At 55.1% G+C, this 20,745-nt stretch overlaps 1 protein-coding gene across 1 annotated transcript in view; it reads right to left on the bottom strand.

Moving 5' to 3' along the window:
- Window positions 1–240: 240 nt before the first annotated feature.
- Window positions 241–20,745, bottom strand: part of CFAP77 (cilia and flagella associated protein 77) — a 121,616-nt gene continuing 101,111 nt past the window's right edge. Inside the window, exon 6 of the mRNA XM_032866386.1 lies at window positions 241–365. Within this exon, the coding sequence (XP_032722277.1) occupies window positions 243–365 (123 nt within the window). The 3' untranslated portion in view covers window positions 241–242. The remainder of the gene's footprint in view (window positions 366–20,745) is intronic.

Below are 20,745 nucleotides of genomic sequence, written 5' to 3'. Positions count from 1 at the left end.
GGCCGGACAACCGAGGGGGGTGGGCTCCAGCAGGAGGAGGAATCCTAGCGGGAGGGTCCCTGGGGCTACGATGGATCGATGGATTGTTCTGGCTAACCTAAAAGGGGGCGGGGACTCTTACCAAATAGAACCAATCAAAGACCTGAAGCTGAGGTCCTTGCCAAAGCATGGGGGGGCGCGTCTCACGTGAGCGGGCAGAGAAGGGGGAGTTCCTCAGACCGTTCTGCCAAGCCTGGCAGGCTTTAGGGGTGGGTGTAGTTGCCCATCCGCAGGGTCCCCTGGCGCACCGCCTGCTCGTCCTGGTGGGCTCTCAGGGCCCTCTGGCGATCGGCCTCCCTGGGGAAGGTGCTGAGGTGGGGACGCACCTGTGGACGGGAGAGGGCAGGTCAGTGGGCTCGTGGCTCCTTCCCGGGGCTCCCCTGCTCTCCCGGCCCACCCCCCCCCCCACAGCCCCGCTTCCATCTCCGAGCAGCGACAGTGATACGAGTCACGGTGAGAGGGACGGAAGTGAGGAGTGAGCGCCCCTTGGTGATGAGCCCTGGGTGGGCGGAAGGCCTCGAGGGCAATGCCAGCCTTCCGGAGGACACATGGGGACAGATCCAAGAGTGTTTCTCCGTTAGAATGCGAGGCAGTCAGTACTGGTCTTGTCTCCCCTGAGAACGGGTGCGGAGTGGATGTGACCTGGCCTGGGACACCGCCGGGGGCCCCCCAACCCAAGATCTGGGTCACCACTTCGGGTCCGCCAGACTCTTATTGTGGGCTGTCTGGCCTCAGGTCCTAGGAGCATGTGCTCACCATCCACGTACCTGAGGTCCCAGTGGAACCCAAGCTGAATGTGTTCACCATTTTACAGATGAAGAAACTGAGGCCCAGAGCAGTCTGTCCAAGGCTGGCTGCACAGGGAATCCGTGTCAGAGAAATTGTTTTAGCCTCCACCCCCCACCCCTGGACACTAAATTGTGGATTCTTGCTAGAAAATTCTGTTGCACCCACAGCTCACACTGTGTTTGGGTGCCTCCCCCAACCCCTTCCACTCGCGCATGAGGTGAAAGGGGGTAGGGGCTGCTGAAGTAGGAACTCGTAAAAGTCAGATGGCAGTGGGTTGACTCGGGTGTTACTGTAGGACATAAACCACGTTCTTCATTCTTAGGCAGGTAGACTCTTTGGCGACTCTGCAAGAAGTCATGGACCTTCTCCTCTGGGGGGGGGGGAAATACCCCAAGTCCTAACATACAAAATGGTGTGGGTCACCACTTAAGATCTGTGGACTCTTTATGAGTCCCCCTTGGGCTGTCTGTGTGTGGCAGCACTTCCGGAAGCCACTGTAGCCCTAGCCTCAGGTTTTGAATTTCTTGGATATACATTAGGATCATCTGGGGCCCTTGTAACCCAGGTAGGGCCAGAGCCCAATTCCAAAGCTCTTGAGTCCTCTTAGGGCAGGGTCCTTGCCGCAGTCACCTGATGCCTCCCAGGACCCAGGGCTCCACACCTGTGCTCAACTCCTTTTGGTCAGTCAAACCATAATCCTGTTCTCAGCTGCATCTCCAGCTTCAGAAAAGTCCCCAGGTGGCCGCATACAAGTTATTGGGAAGAAAGAAGACCCTACACTTTGTGCGGGAATAAAATAGCCAGCAAACAAAAGGCTTCTAAGGTGTATCTTTGTCTCCCTTCTGGCAAGGGATGGCTTGATTTTTACACTGTGATACAATTTTCCTGACACCTGTGCTTCCCAGAAGGCAGTTAGAGATGCTCAAGAAGGCTGGCACTTAGGCTCTCCAGACACCTCGTGGACTCCCCGGCTGATTCAGATGCCCGGCCAGCTGGGACTCCTATGTGTTCAGGGTCTCCTGTGGCATTCAGAGTGGCAAGGCTCCCCTGAGGCCGGGCTTCTGCCAGGGAAGCATAGCTCTGCAGCCCACATCTCTGCTAATTCCACACATCCCCCCTGGCCTTTGTAGAGGGCTGAATGTGACCCCTAAAAAGATATGTCCACATCCTAACCACTGGAACTGAGGATGTGACCTTTTCAGATGTAATTAATTTAAGGATCTCAAGATGAGAACATCTTGAATTATTCAAGAAGGTTCTGATTCTGCTGGCAAGAATGCTGGAGACAGAAGACATAGACACAGAGGACAGGACCACATGAGGCCATAGTGATGTGGCCACAGTTCAGGAATGCCAGGAGCACCAGTAGCTGGAAGAGGCAAGGAGGCATTCTTCCCTAGGGCCTTTGGTGGGAGTGTAGCCCTGCTGACATCTTGATTTTGGGTTTCTGGCCTCCAGAACTGCCAGAGAATGGATTTCTATTGTTTAAACCACCAAGTTTGTGATAATTTGTTATGGTAGCCTCAGGAAATGAGTACAACCTCCAAGCCATTCCCTGGGCAATTCAGTATGCATCAATGATACAGGGTACTGTTGCCATTTGGTGGGTGGTGTTGGTTTGGTGTTGATGGTGGGTAGTACTGATGGATGGTAGTGTCGCTGATGGATGGTGTTGATGGTGGGTAGTGTTGATGGATGGTTGGTACTGATGGTGGGTAATGTTGATGGTGGGTAGTACTGATGGATGGTGGTACTGATGGATGGTTGGTACTGATGGTGGGTAGTGTTGATGGTGGGTAGTACTGACGGATGGTAGTACTGGTGGATGGTTGGTACCGATGGTGGGTAATGTTGATGGTGGGTAGTACTGATGGATGGTGGTACTGATGGATGGTTGGTACTGATGGATGGGAGTGTCCCTGACAGATGGTGTTGATGGTGGGTAGTGTTGATGGTGGGTAGTATTGATGGATGGTTGGTACCGATGGTGCATAGTGTTGATGGTGGGTAGTACTGATGGATGGTGGTACTGATGGATGGTTGGTACTGATGGTGGGTAGTGTTGATGGTGGGTGGTGTTGATGGTGGGTGACGTTGATCTGGTGCTGCTGGTGGGTGGTGTCGGAGGGTGGCAGGAGGTGTTGATTAGATGGAAGCAGGCTCAGCACTCACTCCCGTCTCCTAAGGAGGCAGCAGAAGGATCCAGCCCCAAAGAACTGCTCAGCTTAGAGATAATCGTGTGAAAACCAGCACACAGACAAAACAGAACCCTAGAAGAAATTTTCTTTTCTGCAGTCCCCTTTTACTTAGAAACGTAAGTGGGAAAGAAATATTCACTCATACATTCATCTAAAAAATTCGCATTAAGTGCCTACTGTATTCCAAGGATGACTGGGACGTTTTGTACTTTAGCATTCAGTTCCATTTTCCCTTTGGTTTTCTAGAGGGATGTTCTGAACGTAGGAGGCTCACCCCCGTGGCCGACCACACACATTCTGGCACACACTATGTGACCAGCCACACTGGGGGACGTGGGAGAGGCAGAAGGCATGCCACATGTGGTCTCTGATGTCATGAATTCCCATTCCAGCTGGAACCTTATGGGATTAAGTCATCCAAGACAGGGGAGCTCAAGCCAGTACCCAGCCCTGGAGCCCTGTAAAACAGGGTGTGCACCCGTCCTGTGCGGGGACCCCCAGTGCCTGGCACGGGGCCACGTTTAAACAAAGCTGCTTGGTGTGTGTGTCCCAGATGAAAACCAAAGGAGATTTGTGTGACTGGGTCTGATAGGCTCTTCTAAAGCCTAACTCAAGAAAAACCTTGCACCCAGTGCGGGAGGGGTCTTTAGAAAGAAGGGAACCTGGATCCCTTGAAATCCCCAAATTCCCCAGCAGAAGCCAGGAGTCCCTGGAGAGGGGAGGTTCAGCGCTCAGAATGCCAGGAAGCAGGGTGCCCTCTGGACCCTTCAGCTGTGCCAGCCGCAGCACACGGATTTCACACAAGCCCCAGACTGTCCAGACGTTGTCTCCATTTTACAGATGGGGAAATAGAGGCCCAGAAAGGTTAAGTCGCCCACCCCGGTCGCACAGAAAACCCAGAGCTGTAGGACTACCCCAGGTCTTCCCTGAGAGACTCGACTCTCCTAATAAATGCTCGTGAAATGAATCGAGTGTGTCACTGCTGGGAACGTTGTGGCTCCTATCCCGCAGGCACACTCCCCTCCTAAAACAGCAACTCAGCCAGAGATGAGGAGCCTAATTACAAGTCAGGCCTCAAGCCGCGTGTGGTCACGACCCCACGGACCCCTGGAGCCCCAGGATGAAGAGCTTCGGAGCAAGAAATTCCTTCGGAGACGCCTTCTAAATTAAGCCATCCGCGGTCTGCCTCCGCCTGGAGCTAGGAGATTGTGACGGCGTTGGCAGGAGGCAGCTCTGCTCAATGGAGCCGAGTCGCTCTAGGGTCCACGCAGGTAAATAAGAGGCGAACGGCCGGCCTGCCAGTAGCCCCGGGAGCGGAGCGGGCAGGCACAGCTCTACCCCCATCGACCAAGGCCCTGCACCTGTCCAGATGGGCAGCATCTAAACAGCATTGCCCAGACAGGGACCAGGTGCCTCCGTCATGCGGCACACGTGGGGACACGCCGGTGAGGGAGACGGGCGGTGGCGTGCACCCATGGACCCTGCAGGACGGCAGGGTGGGGGGGCGGCGCGGAAAACTACGCATGTTTAGTGGCAATTTATTAGGATCGTGGATGGGGATTTTATTTTATTTTAAACATTTTAAAGATTTTATTTATTCCTTTGACAGAGAGAGATACAGCGAGAGAGGGAACACAACCAGGGGGAGTGGGAGAGGGAACAGCAGGCTTCCCGTCGAGCAGGGAGCCTGATATGGGGCTCGATCCCAGGACCCTGGGATCATGATCTGAGCCGAAGGCCGTTGCTTAACCACTGAGCCACCCAGGCGCCCATGGGTGGGGATTTAACTCCAGCTGGGGGGTGGGAAGGCCTTTCTAGAGAAGGTGAGCAGGCTGGGCAGGGGATGATGGAGAGAGAATGTCCTAGATGCGGGAACCTACCGAAGCCCTATGGTGGGAAGAATATGGGCAAATGAGAGGAAAGGAAAGTGAATTGGTGCCCCTGGGGGACAAGACAAAGCAGGTCGCTGAGCAGCCATCGGATCTCAGAAGAGATTAGTGTTCACCGCTGGTCCTGGGATCCCTAATCCCCCGCAGACAATATTTCTTGACTCTCTGCCATCGAACCGGAATAAAAGATTCCCAGAGACCCAGGGTTGGAAGAGAACTTGGACGCCATGGAATCCACATCTCCCGGTGAGAACCCAGGTGGGAAGTCTCTGGGCTCAGCCCCCGCAGAGTGAGCCAGCAGCCCACCCGCCGCCTTTTCCGCGTCCACCCCTGCTGCCTGTGACCCTGCCTGGCCCCCGGTGGGATCTAGATTCCTGGATTCCGTTTCCCACGAGGTTGAACGCATCCATGCTCTTCCAATCCACTTCCAATGGATCGGCTTTTCGTTTGAGCCCTGCCTTGTTGTACCTTCCCTCTTCATTAATTTTGCTCGTGATTTCTGATTCCTTCTTTGAGGCCACTCTGTCCTTCTCTTTCCGGCATCTCGAGTCATCTGTGATCTAATTACCCTTCACTCCTTCTTTTTCTAATAACACCGTTTATATAACACAGAATGAGCAACTTCTTTGCCCTCTCCATTGTCTTTGATCTCTGTTTCGAGTTTTGAGGATATTTATTTTTGTTCCGTTCTCTTTTCATCTAATTTCTATCAGATTTCTGTTTGGATTCCTTCTTTGGTCTTTTAGTGATTTATGAACGTGCTTTTAAATTTCCAGGCAGTTGTATTAGTTCCATCTATGACTGATTTCTAATTTAACTTCTTTGGTGCCGAGGTAATTTGCATGAGTCAGGCCCTTTGTATGTGCTCAGTTTTTACTTTTTTATGGTTCCTTGAAAAGGATGATCTGTTTTCAACAGAAAACCCCCAGTGGAATGACAGTTCGCCGTCATGGAGCTGGTGCCCGTGTGCCCTGGCTTTGGGGGTTAGATGTGGCCATTGTCCTTTGGCTTCTGTAATAGTCGTTTGCGTCTCCATGATGTCCTGGACTCTGTGCTGGGCACCAGGAGCCTGGAAGAGTTTAGAAAGCCTCTGCTATCACAGACCCAGAAAACAGTGATAAAAACATAATCACACAACTAATTACTCAATTATACTTGTGCTGAGTACTAGAGGAAGTACCAGATTTCTTTGTGTTCTTTTTTTAAGATTTTATTTTTTAAAAATAAGCTTTAGACCCAACATGGGGCTTGAACCCACAACCCCAAGATCAAGAGTCGCACGCAGCACCGACCGAGCCCGCCGGGCACCCCGGATTACCAGATCTGTAAGAGGTTATAATACAGAGAATCGGACTCATACTTTGGGGCCAGAGAAGGCTTCCTAAGGGGATAACATACAGGCAGAGACTCAAAGAATAAGGCAGAGATGCGGTTGGGGGTTGGGGATGAAAGTGGTCTTGGTGTCCCAATGCAATCACAAAATAGGAAGAAGAAGAAACGAACGGGCCCTTCACGAAGGGGGATCTGAAGGCCAACACACGCAGGAGGCGTTCTCATCCTAGCACAGTAACCAGGGAATAAAGAAAGAAAAGGCCATTCCGTGCCCGTCGCACTGGCGGCAGTAATGGTAATGAGCCTGATGTTAGAGGTTTCAGGGACCTCTAGCAAGGGCGGTGATGGGTCCGACCACTCAAGGCGATCGGGCATCACCTGGAAAGGCTGGGCATGTGCTCACCCCCTGAACCAATGAGTCTGTGTTTGGATGGAGACCCTAGAAGGACTTTCAAAAATGTCCACTAAGAGCTGTGTACAAGAATCCTCACGGTCACAGGACCACAGGGATTAGAAATGATGGCGCGTCCATCGGTGGGGACTGGGCAAACCAAAGGTGCTAAATTCGTGCAGTGGAACGTTCTGCTTCTGTTAATACGGACGCCCCAGAGAGGTTCCGTCCAACAGGGTGGCCACAAGCCACATGTGGCTATTTACTTTTGAAGTAACCAAAATTAAGTGAAATATAAAATTTGGTCCCTTTGTTGTACTAAGCGCATTCCAAGTTCTCAGTGACCCCATGTGGCCCGTGGCTACCGACGGACTCTCCCATCATCACAGAAAGTTGTATAGGACAGCGCTGCTCTAGGTCTGTCTGAATCGACGCGTAGAAATCGCGAAAACAACACTGCCGGGGAAAGAAAGTTGAATTTACGGAATAGAACATAAGAATGATGCCATTTATATGAAAGATTTAAAACCGACGGAAGAGTCCCCTGTGGTGTTCAGGCGAGAGTCTGGATCTAGTGAGGCAGAGCGGGAAGGAAAGAAGGTGCTGGAAGTCATGCCCTGCCCTGCCTTGGGGAGGGGAGGGAGTGGGAGCAGGGAGGGAAGCTGGGAGGGCCTCCGTTTTATGTGTAAGAAATCACTGCCTTTTCCTCTTTGTACTGTGAGCACAACGAGGTGGGGTTTTGGAACTGCGTTTTGGAGAAGTGACCGGCAAGGGGACGGAGGCATGGGGGGGTTCCTCCCTCCATGCACAACTTAGAGTTACTCTGTTTTAGATTTATTTGCTGGAGACTCGAGTATGATTCTGTTTGAATCACGAGTCTTGCTGTCAAACGAAGGTTCACAACCGGTGGTTTGTGAATTTGGCTTGTGCGGACTGTCCCCGTGGTAGACTTATCCTGCTTCACTGGGGTCATCTCAGTGCCGAAGAAAATCTCCAAGACCCCAGGAGAAAAGTCTTGGTCGTCCTGCCTGGTGACATCGGTCTTCGGTTGGGTGGGCCAGCTTGGGTCCGCGTGCTGAAGAATGAGCAGCCTTTCACCTCCTCTCCGTCCCTGTCTCTTTCCCGTCTTCTCCCTTCGGCATGAGGCCTCTTTGTAGGCGGGAGGTGGAGGCAGACACAGCATGGGGCTCTTTACAGCAGGAGGCAGGCCCCGCGGTCATGGGTGACACCGTCCCCAGATGCGCGTGGAGGGCGTGTGCATGTGCTCGCCGCAGCCGGGAGGAACTCGCCACAGCTGGCCAGGTGTGCGGGCTGAGCAGACTCCCCACGTGCCTGTTGAGTCCAGGCCCCCAACACGGTCCTATTAAAAGGGGCAGCTGGGCTAGCTGACCCGCCAGTCCCCTCTCATCAGCCACACAGTAGTCCCCAACTGGACACCAAGCCTTCCAGTGCCAAGTCTGGGGGCCAAGAAGGCAAATGACAGGATTTGAGGAAAAAAAACAGATTAAAAAAAAAAAATCTGCCAAAGAGCTAAAAAATAAATAAATAAATAAAAGGCAGCTGTAGAAGCTACAGATATCTTAGTTTAGTTTGGGGTTTTTTTGTTTGTTTTTTAAGTGACAGCCACTCGGGGACCGGGAGAGAGGTTTTGCTCTAAAAGATTGAGGGCCTGTCTCCTCTAATGAGAGGTACTTGGAAATTATGGATCAGTCCCAGGTCAGTAATTTCTGTCAAGTTCAGGGCAGCTGGAGGTCAGAGGCCCCGGCAGAGCACAAGTCCATGCAAGACGTCCTCGGCAAACAGGCTGAGTCCTCAGCTCTGATGTACAAGGTTCGTGGTTTAAGTCATTAACGAGGGGGACGGTCTCTCCTGAGACATCTGGTCCCCTAAGTTGTTATTCTGCTACTGGCTCTGATTTCTCTGTGGTCCAAAAATAGATGGGACAAGGACACAGGGCCTGACCCTCCCTGCTGACACAAGCTGCGTTTTCAGAGAACATCCAAACTCAGGCTTAGGAAACAAACTTCCTGCCTCCCTGGGAGGTCTAACGTGGTGCCACGAGAATCCCCGTGTCAGGTGAGCCGGGGTGGGGGGGTGCGGGGGCAGGGGGCGGCGCGGAGAGCGATTGCTCTCTGAGGGGCTGCGGGATGCCATCCTCCTCGGACAAGAAGGACTCGGGATGGTCAAGACTCCGGCCCAGGGAGACCCAGCTACCTTACGCACAAAGCCGGACCTAGGACCCAGGTCTTGGCCTACTGACTCTTGGGCTCTTTGAGACTTTCTGGGGGCGGAAGGCGAGCCGGCTGTGCAAGCCTTTGAAAATGAGAATCAACTTGCTAATTCCAGAAGCCATACCGGTGCCTGTAGATCATTTCCGAGGATAAGCTAAGGCCAGTCAGCTGTTGGGATCACAGTTGGACGATGAATCTTTTTGCCAAATGCTCGTCTATGAACAACCAGGTAAACCCATGGCAGGGTGTTTGGCTCAACTTCCCGAAAGCTTCCAGCCTGGCTCCCAGGTCTGCTTCCGGGACGTGAACGTTGCAGTGGATAACCCAGGGGAGCTGAGAACAGACCGGACCCTCCTCCACCAGCTGACACCACGTCTCAGCAGCCGATTGTCACCGCGAGCCAGACTCCAAGGACTGCGTCCGGGCTGTGCACACCTCTGACTCAACGGGGTGTTCTTATTCCAAGCGGCCTGACCTTCTTGGTAAAAGAGCCTTTTTGAGATATAATTCACGCATCATACGGCTCACCTGTCTGAGTATATAAATCGGGGATTGTAGGCTCATTCATAGGCTCGTCTACTCTCATTGCCCCAAAAAGAACCCCCATACCATTTGTAGTTGCTCCTTGTTTCCCACCCCCGAGCTCCTGGCAACCCCTCCTTTCCGTCTCTGTGGATTTGCCTGGACATTTCCTAGAAATGGAGTCATACGAGGCACGGTCTCTGGTGACTGGCTTCTTTCCCTTCGTATCACAAGCACGGAGCTGAATAATATTCTGCGCTAGGGACCTACATTTGGTGGATCCACTCATCAGCTAATGGACCTCAGGTTGTTTCCATTTGGGGCTACGTGAAGAATGCACTGTCGGAGGGCCTGGGGGGCTCCGTCATCAAGCGTCTGCTGTCGGCTCAGGTCATGATCCTGAGGTCCTGGGATCAAGCCCTGGATTGGGCTCCCTGCTCCTCGGGGAAACAGCTTATCCCTCTCTCTCTGCCTGCTGCTCTGCCTCCTTGTGATTCTCTCTCTCTGTCAAATAAATAAATAAAATCTTAAAAAAAAAAAAAGAATACGCGGTGAACATTGTGCCCAAGTTGACATGTGGACACCTGTTTTCCTTTCTCTTGGTGAAGATACCCGGAGTGGAATCGCCGGGGCATATGGGAACTCTATGTTTAGGCTTTGGGGGGAACTGCCACAGGGTTTTCCAAAGTGGCCGCACCATTTCATATCCTCATAGCAACGTAGAAGGTTCCAGCTTCCCCACATCCTCACCAACACTTGTTCTTGTCCGCTGTTTGGATTGTAGCCGTCCAAGTTCGCGGAAGCGGAGTGGTGTCTCGCTGAGGTTTGATCCGTGGTTCCGCGATGGCTGCCAGGGCTGGGCGTTCTTCCCGTGCTTGTTGGCCATCCGTGTATCTTTGGAAGAACATCGATTCAGTCCTTTGCCCATTTAAAATTCAATTATTTGTCTTTCCGTTACAGAGTTGTAAGGATGATATTTTTGTTCATAGTTACGAGTTCTGCATCAGAGACGTGATCTACAAATAACCTGTTCCTACTCTGTGGGTTGTCTTTCCACTTTCTTAGCACCGTCTGAAGCATCAGAGTTTTTCATTTTGATGAAACTCAGCTTACCTGTTTTCCTTTAGTGGGCCGTATTTGATTTCCTCTTCTACACGTAGCATATGAAGGCACCACGAAAAGAAGGTCTTCCTTCGCAGTTTGTCTACATGGCCCCTCTAAGGCAGGGACAGTGAGCAGGCAGGACGGCGGACGTTTCCCAGATCGTACCAGCTCTAATAGACGGATGGTGGCTGTTCTGGTATAAACTACTCGCAGGCTGAACCAAAGCTCGTGTAAAAGTGTGCAGGGATCAAGTGGCAAGGTCTGCCATGGCCGTGGGAGGGAGAGGGTGCCAGGTTTTTGCTGTCACAATGACAAGAGCGTCTCCTCCATTGGAGACAAAGAAAGACTCAGAATCCCCAGGAGAAGACATCCATGTGCTCATCTACCCTGAACTCTGTCTCCTTCTTCAGGTCCCCTTGGGTGATCCTCACCAGTGATGTCCGGTGGGTCCGTGAGCCAGGGCAGGGTGCAGTGACAGAAGGGATGGGATGGCGGGGCCAGCAGGAGGCTGGCGAAGGAACCAGCACGTGCTCCTTGGAGTCTTGTTAGCATGGAGCAGTCCCAGTCCGGCAGCGGGCACAGTGTGGACTGACCAGTGCTGCTGTTGTCACATTGTGGGGGGCGGGGGAGGGCGTAGTAATAGATGGCACCTTTGTTTAAGTGGTTCTGCTTTTAAAAACCACTAAGTCCTTATATAGGATGCAAAGCCAGGGCAGGAAGCTTGCAGGTAATGGCTTTACACGGGCCTGTAAGAGAAGAGTGAGTTCCTTCCGATGAGGCCTAAAGTATGGGGTGGGGGGTGTGGCACCTGCCTGGCTCAGTCGGGAAAGCATACCGCTGTTGGTCTCGGGGTTGTGAGTTCGAGCCCCACGTTGGGTGTGGAGTTGGCTTAAATGAACGTCAAAAAAATAAAAATAAAAAAAAATAAAGGGTGGCCCAGAGACCACGCCGAGCAGCACGTCTGGCTCGCACCCTCCTTTCGCCCAGCACGTCCGGGCCGTTGGAGTCGGCCAGTCTCTGGGAGGCCGCACGGAGGCTCCATCCGGGGGTCTGTAAGCCGTCACTCCAACCATCCATCACCTCTGCTCTGCTTCTCGGCTCCTCTTTGATACAGCTCAGCCCGGGGAGAATGTCACACTGGAAGCTGTCGTGCGGGAGCGAGACGCGAGGCAGGGAGAGAGGGACCCCTTTCTGCGCCCCGTCTCCAGCCCGGAGCCCCCATCCAGCACATGTGCTCGCATGCACACACACACACACACGCACACACACGCGCACACACACACATGCCAGGATGCAAATGATAACCGCAGAGCCATCACTTGTGAAGCTTGACAGAAAATAATGAGAAACACTAAATCTTTTATAAGGTCAACACTCGCCTTAGCCGAGCGGCTGTCAGACAAGAAAAGAATTTAGCGCCGGAGCCACGAAACTTCCATCGGCTCATTAAGCCCAACAGGGCCCGGCCTGGCGTGGCAGAGGAGACGCGGGGCCTTCCGTTTTGTGTCAGTAATTTGCGGCGGAGGAGGCGAGAAGAAACACCGGCGCCAAAGGGGCCTCGGGGGCGGCTGGGGAATCGTTAGCGCGCCAGGAGCGGCCTCGGCTCCTAATTGGAAGCATTGGGCATTATCAACCGAGGATTTGCCTCCGCTCCCTGACAGCTAGTGGGCCCAAAATGATCGCCCACTTGTCAGTGTAAAAGACCATTAAAAACAAGCCATTTTGATTTAATTGGAGGCGGTGCACCGTGGGGCCAGGTGAGGAGGCCCGTCCGCCCCGCTCACCCCGGCTGGCTGACGCCTCTCTCCCTGCGCGCCAGGGCCGGGGGGGAGGCGGGAGCGCGTGCCTTCCAGACGCTTCGCCTTTCAAAACCTGTCTGAGGGAGCGGTGCATGGGAGACAGAAGAGCCTTCACGGTGGAAGCTGTTTTCAATGGGGTTGTCAACAGACGCCCTGACAGGCAGAACTGCCGGGGAGGGGCCCCTTTTCTTCCCGGGGGCCCAGAGGATGGGAGGCTGCGGGGCGCTGTTCATTGGGGAGGTGGCCGTCGCGCGTCCAGCTGCCAGCGGGAGAGCGGGGACCTCCGCCGGGGTCCTTAGCCCGCTCTGCCTGCTCGGAAGCGTCGCAGGGCAGGTTCTGGCCGGTCGTGGGAGTCCGATCTGCCGTGGACAGCAGGACCTGGTCTTTTATTTTAAGCTCAAGTAAGAGCCAAGGAGGGAGTCTGAGAAGGAGGCACGTTGTTACAGCCCTCCACGGAGTCTGGGAGCGGACGCCCCGGCCACTCGGCCACTCGGTTGGCATCTCAGTGGCGCTCCCCCAGCGGAGGCCGTGGGGCCGCACCCCTGCAGACAGGTCTACATCGTCCCTGTCAGAAGAGGCCACTTGCTATAAATATTAAGGCAGGCTCGCAGCGGGCTCTTCCGCTGGGCTGGGCGCCCCGGCACGTGGAGCAGCTGCGTGTAGATCTGAGCGCGAGTGTAGACTCCCCGACGCCGGGGACCGTGTTCCGCATGTCGGTGCCGGGTACGGTGAGCGCCACGGGTCCCTCATAAATGCTAATTGGCGCTCGCAGATCTCAGAGAGGCCTACGATTCGTGTATGAATCTCACCCCCGTCCCACAGGCAGTGACCTCATTTGCCGCCTGCTGCTCGTCCGACAAGACGAGGCTTCCAGGAGCACCAGGTGCTGGAGGGGTGTCTTTGGGAGAGCGAGGGGGGGGACACACAGCCGATCCCCTCATCAGCCTCCGTTCATCCTGATGAAGGATCAGGCTGGGAGGAGACCCCGGATCCCCAGCGAGCATCAAATTCCAGAGCTCCAAATTTCGCTGCTGGTTTTAGACAACGCGGATTCCTTAATTACTTTCTCTGGAAGTGTACCTTCCTAGGTAGTGCGAGGTGGTTATCCAGGCGCTCGGTTCCTTGGTTGACAGCGTCTTTGATTTTGTGCTTGGTTGCAAATTAAGTCCTTTGCTGAGCCGTCCGCACAGTGCCCGGCGGTGCCTCATCGCTTATTCATACCGGCTGTCGAACAGCCGTGCTTCTGCCAGCGAGGCGGGGCGCGCGCTCAGAGGTTTGGTGTCCGTGGCCCGCTGGGTTGGGCGCTCATGGTCTTTCCCCTTTTCCCTTATTGAAATAATGAGCAGGAAGAATTGGGGGAGGGCAACTCTTGGGAAGGAATGGAACCTTTCTGTGGTTGACGGGGCCGACCCTGCCAAGTCAGAAATCGGAGTGGAGGGAAGTGTCCTCAGCTAGACAGCAAGGACGTCCTGCCATATTCTGGATACGGTTCTGGAGAAAGAGCGGCAGACTGGAGACCAGTAGAGGTCTTGGGGTGATTTGACTGCTAGGGGCACTCTGTAGATGCTAAAACCAATCTTGCCTAGATGGCTAGGATGGACAGAGACATGGACAGATAGGCAGACGGATAGATGGATGGATGGAGGGATGGATGGACAGACACAGGGATGGATGGACAGATGGATGGATGGATGGACAGATGGATGAGTGGATAGACAGACGGGAAGATGGATGAACTCACACCAATTCTCATATTAAATGACTCAAGTGACACTGACCACAGTCTCAACAAATATATACAAAGGCAGTTCAAGCTGACAAATCTCTCTTTTTTTTTTAAAGATTTTATTTATTTGTTCATTTATTTGAGAGAGAGTGTGCAAGCAGGGGAGAAGCAGAGCAGGGAGGAGAGCGGATCCGAAGCGGACTGCGAGCTGAGTGCCGAGCCTGACATGGGGCTCACGACCCTGAGATGGTGACCTGAGCCGAAACCGAGTCAGGCATGCAGCCGACTGAGCCTCCCGGGCGCCCCCCGTTGAAGAACATTCTATGACTGTGGATAAAGGTGGAGAACACGACACCGCGTGGTAGAGGTCGTGGCACCCGGCAGTCCACTGTCACTGCCACACAGCGCCCCACTTCTGACGGTCTTCGCACGGCTGCCGCTCAGCCCGGGGCAGGTGGTTCAGGGAAGGCAGGCAGATTTTGGCCGAACGTGAGAAGGAAGCGGCTGTGCACGATATTCCTGCGTTGAAGCCCTGGCCCCAGTACGATGGCATTTGGGGCGGAGGGTAGGGAGCAGCTAGGTTCGGACAGGGTCAGGAGGGCGGCCTCCAGGACGGGATCAGTGCCCGTGTAAGGAGAGGCGCTGCAGAACCCGCTTCCTCTCTCTCCGGGCCGGCCTGGGAGACTCTCCCCAGAACCGCACCCCACAGGCGCCCTGACCTCGGGTGCGCAGCCGTCAGAACTGAGAGATTGGCGTCGGCTGAGGCAGCCACCCCGTCTGTGGTATCTGGTGTAGCCGCCGGAGCAGACCAACGGAGGTCCGTAGTCCTCGGGGCTGTGTATCAGATGAGAGCCTGCCTCCCCCACAGGCACGTTTCCGACAGAGGCCCCAGCACGCTTCAGAGCAGACACACGGGGCGCACCCGCACGCCGCGGTACGTGCGTGTCTAAACCTCTGTGCGGGGCAGCTGACACCAGCCAGGGAGCTCCAGGAGCTGCTTGCCGAAAATGCAGGCCTGGGGCCGCCTGGGTGGCTCCATCGGTCAGGCCTCCGCCTTCGGCTCAGGTCATGATCTCGAGGTCCTGGGATCGAGCCCCGTGTCGGGCTCCCTGCTTCTCCGTCTCCCTCTGCTGCTCCCCCTGCTTGTGATCTCTCACACTCTCTGTCAAATAAATAGATAAATCTTAAAAAAAGAAAATGCAGGCTTGGAGGCTACCCCAGACCCACTAGAATGGATCCTGGGGTGGGCCCTGGAATCTGCAAGTTTTTTTAGAGAGAGAGAGCGGGGGAGAGAGGGAGAGGGAGAGGAAGGGAGAGAGCGTGTGTGCAGAATGGGGGAGGGGCAGAAGGTCAAAGAATCCCAAGCAGACTCCACACTCAGTGCAGAGCCCGTCCTGGGGCTTGATCTTGTGACCCTGAGATCGTGACCTGAGCTGAAATCAAGAGCCAGATGCTCAACCGACTGGGCCTCACCCAGGCGGCCCTGGAATCTGCATTTTAAAGCTCTCCTCAGAGGACCGCAGGCACAGCCAAGTTGCATCCATAAGAACAGATGCCGTAGCCCTGCCCCACGCAGAGGATGCGTTTCTCCATGACCGTCCCCTGGCCAGGCCCACGCCAAGCGCTTCACACCCACGACCCGCGCTGGCCCTCTGCCATTGTCCCCACTTTACAGGTGCAGCACGAGGCCAGCACGAGGGAGCCCCCAGGCTCAGCCCTCCCGCCAGGCTAAGTCTCTGCCTCCCGCCTTTTCCTGAAGCAGGTCTCAATCAATGGCCTCTCTTGTTTTCGGCCTTGGGGCCAAATTGCAATTTAAAAGACGCTGCAGTGTTTTATCAAGATCTAAAGGCTCTCAGGGCAGTGGGAAGTTTTGTTTATTGCAAGGGCTTAAATCAGCCAGAGCAGGGCTGGCCACGACCCTCTGGACGCCTATAAAAGCCCAGTTCCTGACCGCCCTTCACTCTCCTTCCCAGGTCCGACATTTAGCCCCAAACTGGCCCCTGACCTCAGTTTCAGGTCCATAGTATTTATGGGCTCCACCAAGGCCTGCGGCCTGGGGCAGCCGGCCAGAGGGCGCAAGCCGCCACTCTACCGCTCGTGGGCACTGGGCCTGCGCACATGACCTCAGGCCTCCCGGCACAGGCACGTCCCCTCTGAGTCTCTGCCACGGAGGGTTATTGGGAGCATTGGCACAAGGTGAGACTTCCCCGGAGCTCCCAAGAGGTGCTCCAGATGCGTGAGCTCCAGGAGTCGTCATCGTCACCGCCTTTAGGAGCGCCGCCTCCAAGGGACTTCTTGGACACTCTCCTCCCGCTCGTCCAGCCGCTGGATTGGGGTCACAGCGCCCCCTTCTCTTGTGCGATCTAGCCCATCTTTGCCCACGACGTCTTTGAGGAGGGGAAGGGGAGAAGCCGGCAGACACCCCCATCTTCTCACTTTCTCCGCGACACTTGCTCTCTGTCACCGGCAGACTCTGCATCTCTGAGGGACACCAGTGGGTCCCGGGGGTCCAGCGTACCGATTGCTTGTGGCCTTGAGACACAAGGATACCAGCCTTCTGGTTCGTCTCGCCTGCACTTTTGACAAAGTTCAGGTCACCCGAGCAAATCATCTAACGTTGTTTATTGCTGGAACCTGCTGCTGGCCACATGCTAGGCAGCTCTGGATCCATCCCGGTGACAGCATGGGCACCCAGTGACAGAGGTGGAGGCGTGGGGTCACATGGCAGTGAGGTGCTCAGAGGTTAGCCCCAAGTCCTGCTCAAGCCGGCAGATTCCATGTAGATCACCAAGAACTGTTCTCTCGGGGAAGAGCCGGAAGAAGACATTGGGGACCCACGAAGTCCCACTGAGTCCCCCAAATTCAAGGTGGGATTCTAGCTTTCTCTGGAGGTTAGAAGTACATGCCTGACGCCCAAACAAGCTGTCTTGTCTATTTTCTGGTTGATTCTCAACACAAAATTTGAGATGTTTTTTGGCCCCTGGTGGGGGAGAAGAGCTTTCTCTAGAGAACTGAGAGTTCCCAAGTGCCAAAGTGTAAAGGGGACAGTCAGGCTGGGGTCCCCAGTTAGAAGTGCCAGCTCCCACCTCTCGGGGCCCCAACATTGACGCCTGGCATCTCCCTCTGTCTCCTGGCAACCCAGATTTGTCCTGCCCTTCCAGGAACTTTGCCGCTGCCCCCCCACCTCCCGCCCCTCATTTCCCCTTGTTCCCGTCCCCAGAGGTTCAGCTCCGGCTCTCTGTGACTTGCCAGTATCGAATAGCAATGTCACCTCATGAACAGGTGCCTAAAAATTCTGTCCCTCCAAGGTGCCAGATTATGGAAAACCAACTAAGCCCCCGCTCTTATCTGTCCGGCGAGGCAGCTCTTCTGCACCCTGATCTGGTTTCTAATGGGGGCATCCATATTTAGGGAAGAAATGTCACCTGCCTCAGGACCTCTGAATTCTCTGAATCACTCTCCCTAGCGCTCTGTTTCCACGTGTGACACATTCCATCCCGGCACTCGGTGCCCGACGCGGCAACATAGGCTGATTCTTATTCCAACGCGACAGAGCGAGAGGATTCTTAAAATACACCACTGGTGCAGGGACCTCCGGGAGGGGCAGCAGATCTGGCACCTGTCCTTCCTGCGTCTGGACGGAGCGACTCTGGGGCTGAACACACCTGTCCGGAGAAGGGCTCCTATGTCGTGGTCCCTTTGGAGAGGGGGCAGCAGCCGGATGGACAGGCTCGGAGCCCACTCTGGGGGTTTAACAGAGAGTTAACTTTCCAGCCGGCTATGATTTATAAGAGAGCTTAAAGGTGGGAAAGAAAATCCTTTTCTTAGATTCAGCAGCTTTCACTAATCAGCTGCATCTCTGGGTGTCACTGCTTGGCTGATTGCTGATTTTTTTTTTCTCCCGCCGGCTCCAGTTCTATTAGGGAGCCAGGGGCCCAGGAGACCCAAGGCAGGGTTAGTCTTCCACAAAGAGAGGAGTCTGATCCCAGCATTCAGAGCACAAGAGCTTGTAAATCAAACTGTTAGCTTAATAGCTTGGGCCATTATTCTAAAGCAGTGGGGCGGGAACCGAAAGCCAAATGAAAATATAGTCAATTTGTTCATACTTTAGTGACTGAATGACTATGTAATGTCCGTGGGTATTGGCACTGGGGAAGACAGACAGGTCTGTCAGGGGAGAGGTGCCGTGTTCGGCGTGAGGGGTGACCTCGAGATGCTTGGGCAAACCTCCCTCCAAAATGGGTTTGGGATCTCCAATTATAACACGGACTTGGCCAGAGAGAGCCAGACTCGGGGAGCTGGCCGCCTTCACTGCTGAGAGCGCTGGCCTCTGATCTCTGCGCCTGATGGAAACCCAGGGCGAGAAACCAAGCGTGGCCAGCGACACTGGAGGTCCTGTGAGTTCAGGAGGGACTGGGCTGAAGCCCCCTGGGACAAGCACCCAAAGAAGGATGTAGTGTCCCTACCTTTCAAACACATTAAAAAACAAAAACAAAAACAAAAACCCAGCCTTACTGGTTTTATAAAGGCCATATACTCACTGTAAAAATTCAAAAAATGCAGAAAGGAGCATCAGAGAAGGTAAAACTCAGCCTCGGCCCACCCCAGAGATCGCTGCTGCTGCCACCTGGGGCCCCTCCCTCCAGACGTCAGTTCTTGAGCACTCAGGGGTGGGCCCCTCTATCCCTACGGGATCACACAGCGCGGGTTCTTCCCCTGGTAATGGGTCAGGAACGTGGCAGTGAGTAGACCAAGGTCCTCGTTTCAGTGGCTGTGTACTGCTCCACGGGATCACACACTGTGCGATGTCAGTGCGGGGTCCGTCAGCTCCTTCACTGGCTCGTCAGGGCTGACCCCGCTGTGGGGGTGCCGCCACACAGACATGGGACCCACTGCCCCCACATTTGTCTTTGGGCGGTCATTATAAAGAAGGATGAACCGTCTGATTTTCTTGGCTTAACATCAGGCGGCCGTAGGATGCGTGGTTCAGACTGGGTCACTTTTGAGAGCAGAAGGTGGGGTTATTACTAATCCCGCCCCCCAGCAGGCAAGCCTGGATTCTGGCCCCTGCCTCGAAAACCCAACCAGGTGGGCCAGCCTGTATCAGGATCACATTGGGGGGGGTAAATTTATGGGGCTTGGCCCCACCCCCAGCTCCGGCTGCCAGCTAGGGTTGGGGTCTCCCCACCATTTCAGGCTTCTGGACACCCCCGATGGAGCCACTCCAAACTTTCCTGTCTAGCCGTCCAGCCCTCTGTCTACCCACGTCACCCTTGCCGGTCACCAGGGACCCTCTGGCAGTATGACATCGGCCCCAAGAGCAGGGCTTGGCACAAAGATGCTGAATGAGATTTGTGAATGAATGAGGGAATGAATGAATGATCACCAGGCCCATCCCCAGGGCAGATGCCATGTGTTGGCACCTGGACAGAGTCCAGGTGTCCTGCCGAATGCATTAGTGTGTCATCGAATCCTTCTGCTAGCCCCATGCTCAGAAAACGGAATGGGGACAGGGACCAGTAAAGCCATGTGACAGGTAGGGAGAGGCAGGGTCGCCATGTGACCCAGGGCCACTGACCCTGAATCATGTGCGCACACAGACATAGCACGCGGGTTCCCGCCTCCCTCCCTGCAGCCCCCAACACACTGGGGAGGGGCATGAGCCCCATTGCCACTGGCCACAGAGGGTGCCAGCTCCACGCCCAGGACTCCCTCCGCTGGGGATGGGGGGAGGTGCGTTCACATCCTTCCCCAAAATGGGAGCCTGGGGAAGAGTCTGAGCCATTTCCCCTGGCAGTCACTCTGGGATTGGGGTCTGCCACCTCCAAGAGCCACCAGCCCCCTCCCACACAGCTCCTTGAGCCGTGACCCTGGGATCATTAGCCTTCGGTTTGGAGGAGATACTTCAGAACAGTGCTACCTTCACTTTCAGGTGAGGAAACGGAGGCCCAGAGAGCCTCTTAGCCAGCGGGTGGCACGGCATCCATGCCCTGGGCACTGGCCAGCGGTGGGCTGGCCCCTCTCTGGGCCCCAGGCATCGGTGGCAAGGGCTGGTGGCCCAGACCAGAATGGGCACCGGAATCCCAGGCAGCCCGTGGCCGGTCGCAGGGGTACGGTCCCAGGCGGGGGCGGGAGCAGGGGCAGGACCCACTGAGCGCCCCTCGCGGCGCCGGGGCCGGGGAGGGTCTGGGCGGCCCCCTCGCGGGCCGGCGGCGTGGGGCAGGTAGCCAGCTTGCTCGCGTTGACCCAGCGCAGGGAGCAGGCCGCCGCGCCCCTGCCTGCTGCTTTTCCACGGGAGAGGTGTTTAATTATTTCTGACAGGGTTCAGCGTCGACATCTGTTCTGAGCTGGGAGAGTCCATTTAGGTTATCCATCACTGTGACAGGTTCAACTTTTTTGGAAGCGCTTTTCCCTTTCATAATGGGGCTGGGGTGGCGGGGGGTTGGTGGCTGGGCACAGACATGAGGCACAGACAAAGACCCTCCTGGGGCTCCAGGCAGGACGCTGCGTAGCCCTCGGCTGCCGTCGCCGCTGCACTGGCCCTCTGGAGCCCGGACCCGGTGGGGGCTGCCGGAATGGGGGATGCCAGGATGTTCGGGTCGGGAAAGGACTTTCGGCGAGTCTGTGAAAGGCTTTTTCATTCTTCTGCCATTCTGTGCCATACTGGTCATTCATTCATTCATCTCCTCCTTCATTCATTCTTCCCGCAGATGTTCACTGACCGC

The sequence above is a fragment of the Lontra canadensis genome, unplaced genomic scaffold (genome assembly GCF_010015895.1).
Source record: "Lontra canadensis isolate GAN:19392208 unplaced genomic scaffold, GSC_riverotter_1.0 scaffold30, whole genome shotgun sequence".
NCBI lineage: Eukaryota > Metazoa > Chordata > Mammalia > Carnivora > Mustelidae > Lontra > Lontra canadensis.
The sequence above is the reverse complement of the archived record's forward strand: the minus strand, read 5'-3'. Positions and strand labels throughout refer to the sequence as shown.